The sequence below is a fragment of the Hetaerina americana genome, unplaced genomic scaffold (genome assembly GCF_022747635.1).
Source record: "Hetaerina americana unplaced genomic scaffold, ioHetAmer1.1.p SCAF_9, whole genome shotgun sequence".
NCBI lineage: Eukaryota > Metazoa > Arthropoda > Insecta > Odonata > Calopterygidae > Hetaerina > Hetaerina americana.
This window is the reverse complement of record NW_027287538.1, coordinates 24,319,916-24,340,315: the sequence shown is the minus strand read 5'-3', so window position 1 is coordinate 24,340,315 and position 20,400 is coordinate 24,319,916. Positions and strand designations below refer to the sequence as shown.

Genomic DNA, 20,400 nt, shown 5'->3' with positions numbered 1-20,400 from the left:
TACATAGTACGACAAGGGCACAATGTAATGAAGTACAATATGAAAGTGTCATCAGTGATAATTTTTCCTGGTGTTATAATTGTTATCCTTCGAGTTCGTTCCAAAAATTGACGCTAGAAGCAGGGAAATTGATTGGGAAATTTATGCATACAGTGAAATCAATTCGTCAATAACCTATTTGGATGATTTACGTATCCCCAGACGTTACTTTTTTCTGTAGCTAATCTGTTTTAAGGCAAATTGTAATAGTTTTCCCCTCAGTTTACTCTTCACTAATGTGACGTTGGAAGAGCTAGATACCATTTTTAGTTTGTTACTGATATGTCGCCCTATGAGCCAAATATTTTTTTATGGCCGCCCGCCTTGCTCATTGACTTTAACCATAAATAACGTTTTTGCGCCAAATTTCTTTGGGGTAGGTAATGAAAGAGAATCTAATAATCATATCATCCGAATTATAAAGAATCTTTGAAATTGAACATGGGGAAAAATTAAGCCGCTGGTAGATTCGAAAAATATTGCTGCAAATATTTAGTCCACCTAACGTTTAATTCCAAGAAAGTCAAAGTTATTAGTAATTTAATTGTTAACAGTTTTTTGATTTCCCCGATTGTCGCATGAGGTCATTATGGAGAGACGAGATTAATCAGAACAATCAAGAATCATGGTTAAAATTTCCTAGAAACAGGATTTTTTTTCGTTTTCTCAGTTCGCAAATAATGACTTCAATTTCTTGGATTCACTGTCCCAAATGTATGAGTTATATGGTCGTCATCGTGTGTACATTGAGTTACAAACGCGGAAAGATTCCTCACTTCCAAGCGCTTAGCCGGAAGAGATAACGTTGCTTGATGCATCCCGTGATTTCAATATAACATTACGAGAATGCTGTTGAAAATTTTCGTATTTTATTATTTTTTCGTGGAAATAATTCCCCAACTACCCACCAATAATAAATAATGATCTAATATTGCATGCCTTCATTTCGCAGTAATAGCATTCAACTCGTGGTAATTCTGGGTGATTTTGTTGTGACACCCTTCTGCTTAGAGGCCTTTAACTTGTGCTCGTATTCGTGGAGATAGATGGCATTCTCGAAATATTAACGGAGAAAAGCGAGAATCGATTTTTTGGTACGTCTCGATCCTTTGGTTTTTCCAAAATCCACATCCAATTGCGTCTTCATTGAAATTATCTTATTTCACATACCAGCTGTAACAATCGTTTGAAGGAGCCTTGAACCATTTTCACGATGATGGATAAGTCATTGAAGTAATGCATATATATTGTGGGAGCCCAAATCAGCTGAAACCTCGTTTTGATGAATAATTTTCTAGAGATAAAAGTACACGTTATCAGTATGAGACTGAATTACATCAACATTTGAGAATTTTATTCAATTAAGTATATGTTCCGTCTCTGTGAATAGTCTTACATTTAATACATGAGTAAATACGATATAATAGAAATAAGGTGTGGGAGCAAATATACTAGTCACGCTGCATTTACCTTTTACAAATTGCTAGTCACGTGCATTTACCTGCCTTAGACTTATCTCTGTGATATTTGATTCGTTCGATTAGCAAAAATGTTAGCCTTTCTATAGTTATGTCGATGTCTTCGAGTAACTGCGAAAGGAATATTGTAGCATGTTTTTTGTATTTTCTGTTCTCTTTTCGAATCATGTTATGATTTTGATTTGGCTTTCGGAGGAATTTACGGTAACCGTAGGAGGCGTGTTCCATACTTTTTTTCCCTCGACCCGATCCCCAAAGTGGGCGCGTTGCTTTTCGTCACTGTGTTGCTGTAGCTAATGTTAATGTTTCGCCATACCGAGTGACAATATTTTTGGAACGGGCCACAAGTTATTCCTTACAAAGTAAAATTCAGAGGTAACTGCCGGTATACAGTGAGCATGCCTTAAAATGTTTCGATTTCTCATTAAATTTTAAAGTGTGTACTAGGCTTTTCATGTTAACACCACCAATTGAATGATCGTTTTAGAAAAAACTACCGGTTGTGAAATGAGACAAAACGTTTTTCAATCTGTTGGGATTCGAATGGAATTAAAAGCGTTAAACTTTAAATGACTGGATTTGCATCACCCATAGTAGTGAGGTGGCTGTTATGAGGTACGAGATCTCGTTTGAGTGATATTATATTGCCGATTCAACGACAAAATTTAATAACCAAAATACGCATTTCCTCGATGAAATTATATGTCTCGTTTAGCCATCCTCCGTGTACGTGTTGTTGTAATGGCGCAATTCAGTACCGAAGGGTCTTATCCTAAACAAATTACCTTTCCCCCCCTAATTTTTATCATTCAGAAAAAGACTGCTAGATAAGTTCATAAGCAATATTAGGATGGCTGTATTTTAAGATGGTAAACAATTTTCCAGTGTGTAACTTTTATTTCGATATCGGCACTAATGGTCTCGCCAGAATTGCGACTCAGCATGTTTGGCGACGGTAACGTAGTCGTATGCTTGTGTGTCAGTTACCGATTTCTCTCATTATGTAAAAAAATGAATCCGTTTCCTGCGCTGCGCGCCATTTTTGCCGTGTTTGTCGGCGGTTTCTCCATAGGAAAAGGGCGCATGCTCGAACCGGAAAGCGTAACGCAAGCGGCGGGTTTTTAATTCGGGGAGACCGTAGTATGTAAGTGTTATGGAGGCTAGAATAAATGTTTTGTTGTGTATGGCGGTGTAGTGAAACGGCGACATGCGCTTAAGAGATCCCTTGGAGACTGGAAGAATGATATAAATATAGTGCGTTTTTTAACTTTAAAAATTGAAATATCGATGAAGACATAGATTTTAGTTATTTATCATGCCAAAATGTGAATTATCTGTTTGTTGAGTCTCCGCAATGTGGCCTTCATATTAAATATTTAGAATTTGGCCAAATTATGGGCGTTTAAACATGGACAGGAATGGAAATACCATCGAGTAACCGTTTGATGAATTCAGTTGTTATTACATAACCTTCTTATTTTAAATATTTTCCTTTAATTAAAGGCAGTTATTTTGGTAGTTAACTGATGTGTGTTATTGCCAAATTGTTAGTAGATAATTAGCATTTTGTAATGTGTTCTGGTACCTATGTCACCAAAAGTCTTTCTACCTAACTTTTGAAAGATCTGGTTAAGATGTTTGAGTTAAGATTATTTTCACATGAATTCCTTGGGGCATTATTAACAATACTATTTCCCCATTTGTTTAGAGAAGTTATTAAAAGCCTATGGCAGAAGAGTTATCTACAGTACTTTTGCAGTGGTTAGAAATTAGTTGTCTGTTGGCTTAACATATGTTTTTACTCAAATATTAAATAAAGGTTGACCGCAGTGGGTCATTTGCCTTGGCATTCTCGTAATCATCACATTTATTGGATACAGTAGAGCTGTTGCCATAATGAGCTCCTGCAAAATACTAATTTGAATGAGATATCTTTCAAAAATTGCTTTGTTAGTGGTTTATGCTGCTTGCAGCTTTTCTCCTGGAAATGTTGAAACATTCTTCATTCCCAATTCAAAATTCTTGATTTTTCGGGGAAATTTAAAAGTGAAAATGCTATTTAATGTCAATTTTTTGTTTGGAAGGTGGTTCTAATGAATGCTCTTTTTGTGCACAGGTGCCTTGGGAGGAGGTGGCATGGAGGAAGATGTGGATCGAGGTGGGAGCAGTATAGGGGAGGACAACAAGAAAACGATAGCTTTGGTGAGCAGTGGTGCTTTAGATGCCAAGGTGGCCCAATTGCCTCATGGAGGCATAATTGGTGGTGTCACTGGTGTGGGCAGCGAAAAAGAAGTTGGGAAGACTTCAACAAGTCCGTCGCAGCTTCTGAATGGCAAGCAGCGTCACCAGCTGAAGCATCGAGAACTGTTTCTCTCAAGACAAGTAGAGACCCTTCCAGCAACACACATAAGGGGCAAGTGCTCTGTAACCCTGCTCAATGAAACAGAGTCCTTGCTCAGCTACCTTAACAAAGATGTAAGTACTCTCCATTATCTTCTGCTTACTATGTCAATTAATTAGTTGAGATAAAAAACTATCATTTATCCTGCCAATTGTTCTTATATGAAAAACTCATTCCAAAGCCCATATCAAGGAAATTTCATTTCCACGTCTCTGGGCAGCCTCGGCTTAATCTGAGCTGTGTGATTTTTTCGAGTACCAGAGCTTCATGGAAAACCACAGGTGGTACAGGGAAAGGAACTGCCCCCTCCCCCCCACCCTGTTATGTGAATTCCACATGCCTTAGGGCTTAGTAGTAGATGTGCCCTGCCCTCGCCTACCAAGCCGACATTCTGTTTGATTAATGTGTTACGTGTGCAATATTTTGTAAAGTAGAGGTTTCATTGATAGGAAGGAAGGGGTTCTTGGAACTACTAATCAAATCTAGTTTTTACTTTTTGATATTTAAAAAAATTATTCTCCTTATCATTTACTAGAAGGATGGGAAATTCACTATACCTAAGACTGTGATGAACCACTTGATGCAGGGGTTAATTTTAAATATGTACACGGTCTTTTTAGAGGCTTATATTTTTTTAGGGACTTGTACTGTTAATGTGAATATGAACTTTCAGTGATTGCCCAACACTTGTAATACTCTCTCTCGTAAGCTAATTGTATTTTCCCCTTGAGACTTTCCAAAAATGGGAATGGATTTAGGGCTGTTTGAATTGGTAAACCCTAGCTTAGTATATCCTACTGATTATTAAGTAACACAACATTATCCTGAGTCAAACCAACTCCAGCATAATCTTACCTAAGAAAGCACAGATTAATAAATAGTGATACTCAGTACCTTCCAGCTGGTTAGTTTCAATGTTGATCTCAATCCTTAATGGTTTTACTTCCTCATCTTTTTATTGGTCAACTATAGTAACTTATCATAAATGTCAGAAATAATTGATACATGTCATTCATGCCTATTAAATGTTTGCTGACCCCGGTGGCGGCGGGGTAACGTCCTCGTCTGCCATTCCAAGGGTCGCGGGTTCGATTCCCGCCTGGGTGAGTTTCCCTCCGTCTAGGGCTTGGGTGTTTGTTAATGTGACCATTGTTATCGTTGTTAACAGTTCGATGTAAAGGCCAAAATGCGCTGTTTTCGGACTAGTACTGAATAAATAAATAAATAAATAACACTCAAAACGTGGGTCAAGCTATCATTTTAGTGCTAGAAGCTAAAAGAAATGAATTTTTTCTCTTTCAATCAACAATAAATTTATAGCTGCTGGTAATAAGCATATGTATTTCTCTGGGTAATGACTGCCTTTTCATTTCAAAGATAGTAAATATGGTATGAATGAGCACTCACTATGTATTCTCAGTGAATAAGAACTTGGTAGTTTCCACCAATTTATTTTGTATTTGAGATGATAATTATTTAAAGAAAAATGTATTACCTCACTTTGTGAGCAGGTCACATAGCATTCATTATCTGAGGTTGTAGTTTGCATTAGGAAAGTTGTAGTCAAAGCAACAGCAAAGAATGATAATAATTTTTAACAGTATACCTTTACTCGTTTTCTAAATTTTGATGACAAATCTCGAAGTATTCCTCATTGAATGCATCAAGTGAATTACAAATAAATTTAAGAAAAATGTCAAGTCCCATATAATAATAGTTATTAAAAGAAATTATAACTCCTGAATACCTGTGTTAATTTGTAATGACTCAATTTGTATGTAGGAGAGAGGATGCTAATTTATCTCACACAAGTTTACCTTTTGGAGGAACAATGTGGTGTTACTGCTTCAGGCATAGTGCTTGGATGCTTTTTTAAGTAAATAGCAACACGTTTATGTTTATAACAGCAGTGAAACTAGCAGCATCAGCTGTACATTTAAGTGTATGAAAGTTGCAAGAAACATTTGAAATTATTTTGCACAACTTAATTACTTTATATTTTATTTTGACGTAGTATTTCTTATTGTCATTTGTGTTATTTGCAATAAAATTGGTCTCATGCTTGTCTTTAAATTTCTCTCAATAGGACACCTTTTTTTATTGTTTGGTGTTTGATCCTCAACAAAAGACTCTCTTGGCTGACAAAGGGGAAATAAGGGTGGGAAGCCGGTATCAAGCTGATCCTACTCCTCTTTTGAAAGAAGGTTAGTGTGAAAGCAAAGTCATTAAAGTTCTTTCAGGACAATCTTGTGTTTAGCATCAATTATTACTTTATTCATTTGAGAGGGAATTTTGCTGTCAAAAGCTTATTTCAGAAATGATATCTTTCTTACTTCTGTTTGAAAAAAGTTAGTATTATCTACTAAAATGAACTCTTTTGATGCCAAAATTTATTATTTTGTTGTTGTTATTGTGATCCTTATATTATTCATTCAATCCTTATATCATTCGCTCAATGTTACACATCTTTTCCAGGGGAAGGTGATAACCGTAATTTAGAAGAACTAGAAACCCTTGTGTGGACACCTGGCCACCACCTTACCGATAGACAAATTGACCAATTTTTAGTCATTTCCAGGTAATTCTTAAAATATAGTAATATAATTTATTAAGAATTTGTAATTGGTTGGCATCTTTTATGATGTATGACCATGAAATAGATTGTCTCATCAAAGGTTATTTTGGTGAAGCAGGGCATCTCAGTATTTATTTTTAGGACATTAATGAGTTCTGTATTTGAAGTTACATGTCATTTATGGAATTCACTGTGTCAGTTGTAATTTTCATTCTTAAAATCAAAGCAATTTGCTTAACTGTTTCTATATAAGTGAGTGCAGGAAACCAAATAGCATTTTGTGGTTTATGAATTGAAGCATATTATTAGTTAGATATGCTGACCAGTTAATTTGTTTCTACACTGATTTCTAAAAGTAACACATACATAATAGCTCATTACAATGTAGTTTCGAGTAGGAATGCCATGCGGTCATGTTATGAAACCATTTTAATGCAAGAGTTACAATATGAAGCCTTTATTTTTCTGCAAGGTTGTCTTGAAAGTATAAACGCTTTATCTTATGCCTATGAATATGTATTAAGTAACTTTTTAACCAACTGCATTTTATCATCTCAAATTATTTGATTATATTCAGACACGAGTCTAACTTACCCGCTGCCTATTTTTTTTTATTAACCATTCCCAGGCAGTTGGGCCTGTAATCTATTGCTTCAGAGATGTCTCTTCATGTACCACTTTTAATTCTCCATGCAAGTTTGACGTAGTTTGATTAAGAATTCATAGCACAGAAGACACTTCTTTTGTATGGTTGCTCTACCTTGAGCCTTCCTTACCAAACTCATCTGGGTATGATATTTTGTAGACATAGGTCTATAAGTGCATACTTTCAGAGTTATTGCTTCATTTGTGTTTCCCTTTCTATCAAAAGTTTATTTATATATATTTCAATATTTTTGCTTAGAGTCATCTTGTTTCAAAGGGCTCCCCTATTTAATTTATAAGTGAGAATTTATTTGATTTACAAAATAAATAATACTGTAGGAGCATTGCATCATCTCTCTATAATGATGAGTATGTATAAAGATTCTGTACCTGTTGATAAAGATTAGCAGGAATGGGATGAATCTCAAACTGAAGGAAATGATGAAAATAGATATGAAGTTCAGGAATGATTCATTGGGTGGACATGAGGCAAAGTGATGTGAGAGGCATGGGAGAGTATTTTACTGGTGGATAAGTATAAAAGTGCCTACGCATATGACTATTTTTGCAATGCATAAATGTGTACTCCAATGCTGTTTATGTCGACAAAGATGAAACTTAGTGGAGAAAGTTACTATGGCAAATAAGAGTCAAATCATCATAATATTTAGCCGAATTTACCCAGGGTAGTGGGAGTTACTGTGGAAGCCGAAAATAAAAATTTTTGTTAGAATCTCTTCTTTAATGATGATCTACTTCATTTAAATGTTGCCAACAAAAGCATACATATCTAGTGCTGCCGAAATTTGAGCTGAAAGAGATTGCAGGCCAGCAAAATATAACTACATAGGGTTGCCTTATTAAGCAATGGTGTCTTGAGGTCTTCATTGTGTTTATCCTTAATTTTTGGGCAGTGGATTGTTTTAGCATTGGTATTTTTCAGTTTTTCAGTAGTGGTATCCAAAGACCACTTAGCAAGCTGATAAAATGGCTGTGTGAGGGTAATTATTTGCTCTCTTGGTGGAAAATTAAAAAAAAACAATACCATCTCGGTCAACATATGATGATTGATGAAATTTTTATTTATTTTTAATTTTATTTCCCTGAAAAGTTCATGATACCTGTGTATTTGGATTTATGAAGAATGAAATGCCTTTCCGATGTCCTAAAAGAAAGGGGAAGATTCTGTCCTTATCTCAAATTTCCAGATTTCCTTGTAGAAAGGAACAAAAATACCTGATATAATATTTTAGAATGGTACATAGTCAGGAGTAGATGTAGTGTAGTCAGCTCTGCATGTAATATTGCTTAATCAAGTTAAAGATAGCCATTGGTCTTTTCTTTTATCTGTTGCTAAGTGTAGTGTCAATTATTTTCATAGATGTATTTAATATTCCTTTGAAAACCAATTGTGTTTAATACTCAGTGCGATTAGTGTTTAATTATTAATTCTAAATATTTAAAAATTTGATGGTTAATTATTTTCTTAATGTTATTGAAAAAGTTAGAAAAACATCCAAACATGATGTTATTATAGTGTCCTGTGTGCTTAAAGAAGGGGGTAAATTAGTTACTATATGAAAATGCAGTAAATTCTCACTACATTTATTTTGCTTCATCTACATAATTTTTTAGTGTACTTAACTATAAAGGATCAGAATTAAATGTTAGAGTAAATTGATGTTGAGGATGAAATTTAATAATATGTATATTTGAAGTACTGTGCTTTTCAGCTATAATTATTGGTGTGCCAAATTTTTTTCAAGTCTTAAGTTACCTAAAAATTGTCCAAGAGCTTCAATTCATTACTCACTGATGTATCCAATAACATGATGTTGCTTAGCATCAAGCCGTAAAGTAATCACAATTCACATATTTGTATTCAAGTGTTCTTAACAACAAAATTTTGGATGCATTTGAGTGCAAATGTTGAGTGAGATAACGTGAAAAAACATATTAGTCGTTCACAAGGGTGTATATTTTTATAGCTATACAGGTATACTGACACATACTCGTCAGGTAAGTAGAATAATTTCAATTATTGAAATTTTTCCCTTGTCAGCATTGAAGTACGTATGTGATAATTCTTTTTCTGAACACTTGTTTAGTCGAGTAAAAATTGTGATTCTATGGAAAATTAACTTCTGGCATTTGGCATCGCACTATATTTGCACCTGGTGGATTGTGTGGGACCTGGGGTCAGACATCCCACTAGCTAAAAATATGTACAATTATCTATATAAATAGATGTCAACTTTGTATACATAAACTATAAATATATATATTTCCTGACTAGTAATGTTATTGTTTCCTTTTAAGATCTGTGGGCACTTTTGCTCGTGCTCTTGACTGCTCAAGCTCAGTGAAGCAGCCTAGCCTTCACATGAGTGCTGCTGCTGCCTCAAGGGATATAACATTGGTGAGTAAAATTATTTAACATTTTTCCTATCACTGGTTGATTTCAGTGCATGCACAGTAAGGTTCTTTTAATATTTCAGTTGATCTGATGTTCTAATGGCATCCTTATGAGACATGTTTACCTTTAAAAAATCCCAGCTTTGAAAAGTCTCTCAGTCTCTCCCATCCCAGTCTCTGTAACTGGAATGAAAGAGAATTTAGATTAATTATGGTGTATGCAAATTGTCCATTTTAACTGAGATGAGATGATGGGACAAGGGTATGCCATTTCATTGGGACAAGGTGTATGCCAATCTATGATTGCAGGTATTTTTTGGAAAACTTCAATTAAAATAACTTGATTCAATTGTCTGTGGGCAATGTCTATTTATCTTGATCTAAGAATCTATTTTTTTAATACAGCTAAATCTCAGTTCTAATTGGGTACTCTTCAATTTAATTTCTTCAAAGGCCTTTATATCTTGACTCGCATAAGTAATGAAATGAAGTTTTCTCTAGAGTTTTTCGATTAAGACCACATTCTTATAATTTTAGGCTTCTAATTCATAAATTTACCACTAACATTCAATAGAATGTTGTATCATATTGGTTAGTATATTTTATTTTTCTTTACCATTCCAGTTCCATGCAATGGACACCCTCCACAAGCACAGTTACAACATAGCGGATGCAATAAGTTCGCTTGTTCCTTCTACGGGACCAGTCCTATGTAGAGATGAAATGGAGGAATGGTCAGCTTCGGAAGCAAATCTATTTGAGGAAGCACTGGAAAAGTATGGAAAGGACTTCATAGACATTCGGCAAGATTTTGTGAGTATCTCTTTTGATCATAATGGATGCTTGTCCTAAATAAATAGGATATTAGAGTTATTGAGTCTGTAATTTTAGTGTAGTGGGTTCTTACCTTCAAATATTAATCCATTCCATAGGACCAATGATCATTAAGTGGAAATATGTATCATTATGAAAGTATTATGACAATGATTTCTTGTTCTAGACAATCAATTTTTATGTGCACGTGCATATTTCATGTTAAATTTTATTGTACGACTAAATGTTTTAGGGGAAGATAAGTTAGTAGTAGTTGATTCAATAACAACTGCAATAACTGCATACTTTCATTGATGACATGAAGACATCTTAACTTGTTACCCCTGGTTACACAAGGTCTCCCATCCCTTTGACCATATTGTACTGGTAAATTGCCTGCCCTGATAAGTGAAGCAAAACTCAATCAAACATTTGCAGGGTCATAGTCATCACCATTAGGTACTTTCAGGAGGCTCAGGGAAATGGCAGGCAGGCTTTTTCTATGCCATCTGTCCCCTCGATTTGCCTTCTCCTTTCACTTGAAACAATGTAATTCTTGAAATATATTCTAAGTAAACTAATATCTGGTACAATTACTACTTTAAAATCATTATAAATCCCAATTTAGCTATTATTACTTAGTTACTGCAGCTAAAAATGGCTAACAACTACGAGCTATAAATTTTTGTATTTTGTATTTATATTTCTGGTCCACATTGGTCCTTATATGCCTGCAAATTCTAATGCACTTATATGAGATATATGCAAACACGTATATTATATATTCCACATGGGCATTAAGGAGTGAATGGCAGCCAGAATGCCATCCAAATTGAATAGGTTAAAGTTCCAGAATTAGTAGAAGAGAGAGATTTCCCTTTTATCGATCCTTAGGTCATCTTCAGCTAAGACTTATAATTATTGAGCCTTGATGGTAGGAGATTGTGATGTCAAAGCCTGAAATAGGCCTCTGGCTGTGTTCAATAGTAATTAAATTTTGAGGCTTTCTGTGTGAAATTCTTAACTATTTAATTAATTTTCAAAGGAAATTATTATTAGTTAGACTTTAAAAAGAAGTTTAAAGTCCTATGGTAGCACTTTCATGTAAGCTCAATTTAATTGTATCAGTTTCATATTTTTTTTAAAGCCAAGGTAACTATTTGAACGAAACCTTAATCTAAAATATTTTCTACATTTTGAAGATATCTTTTATATGAAGGTTTTTTGTTATTTATAGTTAGTACTAGTAAGGGGAACTTTTGATATTCATAGCTATAGCATAATTTTAATAGCTATAAATTATATTTTTAATATGCTGTCAGTTTAATGGCAGTGGTTAGGTGTGTTATTTTATCCTCTAAAAGAGATGAAAACCTTGAACAATTAGTAATGATTCACTGTCTTAGTTGGAGTATGAAACTGTGTTTAGTTCCACTGAAGCTTAGCCAAGAGTAAATTATGTTTTTGTTTGGAAATTCATAATAGCATTCTTAACTTTTCAGCTTCCTTGGAAAACACTTAAAAATATAATAGAATATTACTATATGTGGAAAACAACTGACCGATATGTTCAGCAGAAAAGAGTTAAGGCTGTCGAAGCAGAATCCAAATTGAAGCAAGTGTACATTCCCAATTAGTAAGTACAATTATTTGTTTTATAAATTTCATTGAATGCCTGCATCTCTATCAGGAACTAGTTTTGTTCATTGACCATTTCATTTTAATGCGTTAAATATAACTATTTTACTCCAATGGGTTATCAGAGTCAAGTCGGGAGAGACTGTCTAATTCATTTTAAGGAATCCCTCAAGCTTATGTTCTTTTAAGTCATTGAAAAAAGTCAACTTTTGTTTTGATTAACATTTGAAAAGTGGGTATATTTTGAAACAGTTATCCGAATATATTATATAGTAGGAATCTAGGAGTGACTATAAACATAATTTATTCATTTTCTAAGGTAAATGCATTTAAAAAGTAATATTTTCAGCAAAACATTTGGATTACAACTTTGAGCAATTGAATTGAATTCAAGTGGATGCACTTAAGAATCGTATATCCTGGTATATGTTAGATAGACACTGATTTTATGCACTACTAAACTTGCAGTCAATTTAATAAGGTGAATTTTCCTTCTAAGTCTCCCTTGAGTTCACTGGTAGAATTTCCAAGCTCTGCTCCTAGTCAGTGCCATATATTTTTTTTAAATTTGAAAAGAATGTTTAAAGTTTTTAACCAAGTTAAACTAAAAATATTTAACTTGCAGGATTCTTATACCTATTCATAATATTTATGTTTTCAAGTGAAAGATAATGGCTGAGTACAATTGGAGCTAAGGTTTTGTTTTAGCATGCATTTTATGCTTTTTTGCTGATGTAAGGTTTTACTATGTTTTAACTACGTAAACATTTCTTATGAATGGAAAGAAAAAGTTCTAAATAAATCACATTCTTTTCTCTTTTCACTTGTGCATTATTTGACTAAAAGTTGCCAATTTTTTTTCTTTTTAGTAATAAGCCTAACCCAGCAGTGATAAATAACAACAAGGGTGTAGTTAATGGAAATAGTAATGGAGAACCTGTAATTCCTGGGAAAGCCTGTGAATCTTGTAGCAGTAAGTATGACTTATAATGAGTAAATCTTCTGGTACCCTTGTAATAATCATTGTTTGATGAGATTATGATGAAAATATTCTCTCACTTTTATTGATTGTGTTTTCGACCGTTTTTACTGATAATACCTGGAATACCGTGATTTATGCCTTTTTAAGAGTATTCTATTGTCTGATTTTTAAGCCCCAGCAAAGTCCTCAATTGGACAATATTAATACAGTTACTTTCTTACAATTTTTTATTCCTTTGAACTGAATGTGAGCATTGGTTTTGCTGTGTTCAATTCACAAACTGCATCTTCTTTATTGTTGATGCATTATAATGGCATGTGCTATTGGTTACTGAAGTTAAGGCTATTACCGTATTTTCCCATCGATAACACGCACGTTATCTAAACAAAAATGTTCAGATGATCAAAAAAAAGACTATGCTCGTTATGTAATGAAAATTGAAAAAATGGAAACATACACATATTTTTACACACACTACGTATAATTTGTACGCGCATGTATATATATTTATATACAGATGCGTGGCCTCTTAACATGTTCAAGGTAACTATGAAGCCCTGGGCGCGGGGTATCTTACAAATTCATGAGAACTACAAAGTTCTGGGTGCACGTTATACATAAGGTGCACGTTATCGATGGGAAAATATGGTAGTTTTTTGTTACTATCCTTTGCTACTCTTCAGAAAATGCCTATTAACCTTGTTTTCTCCGTAAGTTTTTGGTCAACTTTGTAGTATGTAAATTTTCATTTATTTTCTACCAACATTTGCCAAATAAATACACCAGGGAATTGAATTCTGTGAGGATATTGTCCCAAGTTGAACGAATCGCTTGAAAAGACACATTCAAATTCTGTGTAGAAGAGTTATTTTTTCAAGGAGAAAGCAAACCCATTTCGTTAGCTCCCTCCCTCTTCCATAATTTTTTAAACTAAATTTACGTAAAATTCAAATATGCATTTATTTTTTATATGGATTAGTTTTATGGGTGTTTTAATATAAGTGCCCCATTTATATCCCATTTTATTTCTTTCCTCAGTAACAGTCTCAACTCAGTGGTATGCTTGGGGTCCATCACATATGCAGTGTAAGCTGTGTCATAATTGTTGGCTGTATTGGAAGAAATATGGTGGTCTGAAAATACCATCTAGGATAGGTTAGTAGAATATATAAGTTTCAAAGTGTTTTAAATTTTTTCTCCTTGCCTACTTAAAATGGTTTTTCTTATTGATTTTTTTTGCTTTGCAGGAGAAAATGAGACAGAGAGCAAAAAGAAATCGGGTAGTGTATCGGATGAAGGTAAAAACTAATCTTTTTACAAGGCAGTAGTATGCTGAGTAATGGTGTTTTGCATTATGTTGTTTTTTGTTGTTTTATTAATTGCTCATTTATATGTTACAGAGCGAGTTGCTGGGAACTTGACTTCACATAGACCACATCGCTGTAGCATTATTAATTGTGGGAAGGTTAGTTACTTAGCTTAGTTCAATTATTTCTAGTTTAATGTATACATAGATTTAGTTATTGCTTTTTAGCTAGTTATATTGGCATACATGTGTCATGATGAAACAAACAGTTAAATTATTACAATACATAAATGGATGTAAATGAATATAAGTCCAGATATCAGTGCCACATTTCATTTTTACTTTTACACAAAGTTAAATTGTGCAGTATTTACAAGTTCATAATGGTTGCATAATAATACATCCATTTCTAATTACCAAAATTAATTTCAACTTTTTTCCATAGTTTTGTTCTCACTTGTTTTTATTTTGTCTATCTATAAGGAATGCATAAACAGGAGTATGCCAAACCTGGAAATCATAAATTAATCTCTAAAATTATTTGATTTGAATTATTTTTGGAACAAAAAAGTTGTTGAATTATTTATAATTCCGGTAGTCATTTTGAAAATGCACTAAATGGAATGGATTACAGGATACACCTGTAGATTTCAATTATTCATCACACTCATTTTAATGGTAGTCCATGGGCTAGTTTCACATAATTGTCTAATTAACTCTTCCATAGGCTCTTTATGTGTTCAAATTCCTTTACCGTCAGGATTGGCATTACCTGTTTTATTTGATGTAATGGGTGACTTCCTCTGCTGTTCTTCTCATTCACTTGCCTGCAGTGGTCATTAGCTAATTAATATGCATCAGAATGTAACCAAAGGGCACATATCCTTTGATGTTTTCCATTGACTTTGTTATAATTTGGTTTTGTGTTTTCATGAATTTGATTATAACGTTGTTAATATTTATTAAATAAAGTTGAAACTAAGCTCATTAGTTAATTTACTACTGTTGTAAAGGCACTTTACTTCAGTCATAAATAATTGTTTTTGTCGGGTAACATTTCATAAATAGGACATTAAGTACGTCTTAAGCCTTACAAGTGCATTTTCTACTGATATTCTTTAAGCTAATCTACCCTGCTTGGCAATGGATGTAAATGAAGAAATATGGCCTTAGGCAAGGAAATTCAAGGAAGAATATGAATCAGTCGACTATTTTTAGTTATGCTGTGATCATGTAATTATTAGAATAATCAAAAATATTATGCCATGTGTAAATCATGTCTAACTATTTTGACCATGGCGGCTTATGAATTTTGTCTTTACTATCTTGAATTCATAATTACTTTTACCCTTTGAACCTTAAGAAATATATGATATAAATATGCAGTGGTAATATTTAATAAATTATGCTCTTTATCACTTTTTAGGAATTCAAACTAAAGGCTCACTTAGCACGTCATTATGCCACCGCTCATGGTTTAGCAATTCGATCTGGGTCTCCACGACCAATTATGAAAACAAGGACAGCATTCTATTTGTGCTCTACACCACTTACAAGAATATCACGAAGAACTTGTCGTCATCTGTTGCAGCCTCGTCATGCTGCAAGAGCACCTTTCTGGGCAATCAACATAGCAGCAGTCAAGCAAGAATGTAAGATTTATGCATGTTTTTACTTTTGGTGAAAGCATTTGTATGGTTTTCTGTGGTTAATGGGGTCATAATCATATAATTTTCATTGGTTTTCCATGGTTTCCCAGCAATTAGAGAACAAGTATTGTGTATGGGAAGATTATTGCATCAGATTGTAATTACTAGAATGTCAGGGATAAGTAAAATAGATAAATATCAGGGACAATAATAAATGGAAAAAATTTCACAATGTTTTAAACTTAAACAGTTATTTCATTGGTTTATGTAATTTATTATTTGCTGTTTTTCTAATCATTCTGGTCGGATTTTAATCTAGGATATGTTTAAAAATTATGGCTCTTAATCAAAACTTACTTCAGTGTGAAACTGAAATCAAAAAATGTATCTACTTAAAATATATTTAGACTACCTAAAATGGTTGTACCCTTTTTTTATCAAAAATAGAAATCTTATTGCCATTATTCTTACCGAATATCAGTTTTCTCCTTTATTTTCTCTCAATTTTGAATTTGTGTGTTGATTTTTAAAATGTTTTGAAATGTTGTTTAAAATTTCAGGTCAGCAGATCATTGCTGGGAAATCAATCGCTGAGCTGAGGGAGTTGCTTCGATATCGTAAAAAGGATCGAGGCAGTGTAACAAATATTGCAACTAGTCTCGGGAGGTTAGGAGAGGTGGCAGCTGCAACACCTGATTGGCTGGCTCCAACAAATAGAGATCTCCTTCCACGGTCGGACCGGGTTGCATTTCCCCGCCCTCCTCGAGGCCCAGGTGGGTTTTAGAAGCCCTCCCCACTATTTAAATTAGATGACTTACCAATTAGCCAAATTACTGCCAGGAGATGGTTCAGTTGCTTTCCTGTTTGTTTATTCTTATACCATGTTAGCTTTTAATGAAAAGTAATTAATTGTAGTAAATAGCCATTGTTAAGCGCATTTAAATACTGCGAAGTCCATGTGCAGGCTAATGCCAATTAACAAATAGTATGTGCAGGGTTAAAAGAGTAGTTTCCGGCTTAAGTAATTATTATTGGTAATTACCTAAATTCATACATAAATTCTTGTATTCAGTGTAGTCTTGTTTTCTTAGTGTCACTCAGTAATTATTGGTGGGGATAAGAGTCCTCTGTTTTATTTCAAAAAGTCATTAAGCCACGAGTACGTTCAATATTAACTTCATTTTTTGGTACATATTCGATGTAAAATTGAAAATAAATACCAAATCAGTTCAAGTAGTGTAAGCAGTTGCATGCTCAGTAATAAAAAGCAATGCTTTTCATCATGGCACAAGTGTATCCTTATAAGTTGGGTAAATTACTGGCAAACTCTTCAAGTTGATTACACACAATTAGCCTTCAAGGTAGAAATTATTATTTTTTGTAATAGTAATTAAATTAATCAGTCAGAATTTATTTTCATTTATACTTATAAAACACTTTCATGACGTTAGTGGTTCATGGTATATCATCTTTGCACTACCCCTTGTTAAATTGTTTATAAGGTCAGTTACGCAAAGTATCCCTTTGTTTAACCATTCCAGTAGGGCTAGAGTCATATTAGATGTTTGAAATGAGAAAATTAGAATCACTCTAATGCATAGTCGCAGCTGAGGGGTGAGAACTGATTGCTTACATTATATCAAGATTTCAATGGATGCCAAGGTGAAAATAACCGTATGGTGTGATATTTTATGCTCAAGAAAAGAATGGATAAATGAGGCCCATGTTTTAGATTGGCTGAAAGAAATTTGGGATTAGTGGCCATATGCACGGCTATGTCGTTGGGGTTTCCTCCTGTGCATCACATCCAAGTAATATGTCCAAAGATGTGAAGAGAAAAATTGATAAATAAAAAAATAAAAAAGATCTGGTAATTATTCCAGAAGGGGTGATATCACAATTGCTCATGATTAATGTAACAGTTAGTAAACCTTTATAAGATTAAATAAGAAAGGTATATAATCAGTATATATGAGCCATGTGTTTATTTCATTCAGAGAATTCAGCATCAGAGATGCTAATGAAAAGGTGCAGACATGGGAAACAGATAAGATTGTATAAAATAACTATATCAAGGACTTAAAGGACCGAAAAAATGGTGCATTGATAGATAAGGGTGAGGTGGCCAAAGATAATGAAAGCCCAGACATACTCGGAAGTGAGTTCAATGGAGCAGTAAAAGAATATGAGGAAAACAAGACCCCATTAGCCAACAAAATGAATGGAGAAATCATTAAGACACGCGCAGGAAAATCTGAGGATGCCCTGTTCCAAGTAATTGAAGACTGCTACAAAATTGGGGGACTACTGGACCACTTCAAAAAATAGTATAAATTTTTAGCACCAATTAAACCAGAATTAATAAATGTTGGGAACATCAAACCATGAGTCTAGTTTCACATTCATCCAAAATATTAATAAGAATAATCAGTAAATGGATGGCACGAAGAATTGAAAACAACCTTTAGAAAGCCAATTTGGATTCAGGAAAAACACGGTTGTATGAGGGAGGCTGCTCTTAGTCAAAGGATTCTGGTTGAGAAAATGATGCACTTTAAGAAGTCTTTGTGTGTACCATTTGTTGACAGGAAAAAGGCCTCGAATAACATCAAGTAAAAGTGGAAAAAGTTGCCCAAGCTGATGGAAAAACTTGGACTTTATTACAAAAGCAAAAGTCTAAATCTATCAACTTTACAAGAACCAAATCACCAGAGTACAAATTCTATCAACTTTACAAGAACCAAATCACCAGAGTACAAATAAAAGTTGGAAGAAAAATAGATGCTAAAATAAATGAAGGGATTTGACGAGGATTCAATCTCTCACATACATTATTCAACATATACTCAGAAGAATCAATAATTGAAATGCAATCAATTGATATCAAAGGAATTAGGTTAAGCACAGAAGACATTAATATTCATTATTTCATGTATGACGTCACAGCCATAGCAGAGAATCAAGAAGCCCTCGAGCATTATTGAATATAATGAAGCGAGTATTGCATGATTATAACATGAAAATAAGTAATTGGAAAACAAAAAATCCCTATTCATGGAAGAGAGAGGTTTAAGGAAGATGTGCTTACCAGAGAGAAATTAGAAGCATTAGAAGCACTTGCCTACCTTGGAAGCATCATAACATGGAACGGAAGAAGATCAACAGTGCAGATTAGCTCAAGCTAAACGGGGGTGTTTATGATAAAAAGTTAACTCCTGTGTTCAAAGAAGATGCAACTACAAACAAGAAAGCAGTTTGTGAAAACGTTCACTTGGAATGTTGCATTGTATGGATTTGAGACATGGACCATTGGAAAAGTAGACAAAAGGAGAATAGAAGCCTTTGAAAATTGTGTTGGTGAAGACTTCATGGACAGATGAAGTAAGAAGTGAAAAGGTATACAGAAGAATAGAAGAGAAATATGCCATATGGAGCACCCTTAAGAAAAAGAGTCAGGTGAATTGGTCACACCTTTGAAAGACACAGACTTGGTAAGGATAATAGAAAGGAAAATGGATGCAACAACCACATGAAGGCCAAGGGAGGAATAAAGCTGTCAAATCAGGAGGGGCATAGGACGGAAGAGTGGCCAGAGCATAAGAGTATTAGTACGGGATAGGGAAGAATAGAGAGTTTCATTCAGTCAAGTTTAGTATTTGAGGACTAATGATGATTATTATTCTATATTTGTTTTGAAGTACAGTGAAAGGTAGAGGAGACCTGACAGTAAGAATGACAAAGAATTACTGGTTTTAAGATATTGAATTATCCAGCATATTTTAATGAGTTTAAATTTTGTACTATATTTGTCCACCAAAGTATGGTTCCCATTGAGCCTTTTGAAAACATTTAAAGATTCGAATGTCAATCTGCTATAAGGGTTTACATACATAGCTTCACTTCATCATGGGTTTCCCATGAATAAAATAAGTTTTTATAATCACACATAAATAATATGCCAAGAATGAGTTAAAACACTTTATCTTGTATTCAATATTTAACTTAAGGTTTTCATTAAGAATGCTACTATTTTTCTTTCTTTTTAAGTGTGAGATTGCATGTGGCTTTGATTTCATAGAAGGTTGTCTGTAAATAATGTTAATTGTAAATAGAAAATGAATTGAGAAGTCACTGAACTATTTAAAAACTTAAGCTTTGTTTGATAAAACAAGCATATTGTCCATTCATGTACTGAGTAGGTATCTGATTTTACAGAAATTTTCTATTCTTCAATTTATGATTCAATTTTACACAGTCATGCTATTGCTTTAATTAGCACGGAAGCTTCATATAGCCGAAGACTTTACATTCAAAATATTGGCCAGTATTTTTTTCCAAACTAATCTGCTAACCATTATTACTGTGTTAAAGGAGATAACTTCAGGCGTCACTTTGTGGAAACGATGCATATTTGCAAAAGAAGCACTTGGTTTTTCTACATAAAATTTTTAATCACGAC

General features: G+C 33.8%; 1 protein-coding gene across 3 annotated transcripts in view; it reads left to right on the top strand.

The window, feature by feature from the left end:
* Nucleotides 1-20,400, top strand: part of MTA1-like (metastasis associated 1-like) — a 163,464-nt gene that overhangs the window by 123,137 nt on the left and 19,927 nt on the right. For all 3 annotated transcript variants that reach the window (XM_071598153.1, XM_071598152.1, XM_071598151.1), the window contains exons 5-16: nucleotides 3,634-3,992; nucleotides 6,005-6,122; nucleotides 6,394-6,496; nucleotides 9,458-9,557; nucleotides 10,178-10,366; nucleotides 11,869-12,002; nucleotides 12,874-12,977; nucleotides 14,025-14,141; nucleotides 14,234-14,284; nucleotides 14,387-14,451; nucleotides 15,719-15,944; nucleotides 16,502-16,714. In XM_071598153.1, the coding sequence (XP_071454254.1) occupies nucleotides 3,634-3,992; nucleotides 6,005-6,122; nucleotides 6,394-6,496; nucleotides 9,458-9,557; nucleotides 10,178-10,366; nucleotides 11,869-12,002; nucleotides 12,874-12,977; nucleotides 14,025-14,141; nucleotides 14,234-14,284; nucleotides 14,387-14,451; nucleotides 15,719-15,944; nucleotides 16,502-16,714 (1,779 nt within the window). The remainder of the gene's footprint in view (nucleotides 1-3,633; nucleotides 3,993-6,004; nucleotides 6,123-6,393; nucleotides 6,497-9,457; nucleotides 9,558-10,177; nucleotides 10,367-11,868; nucleotides 12,003-12,873; nucleotides 12,978-14,024; nucleotides 14,142-14,233; nucleotides 14,285-14,386; nucleotides 14,452-15,718; nucleotides 15,945-16,501; nucleotides 16,715-20,400) is intronic.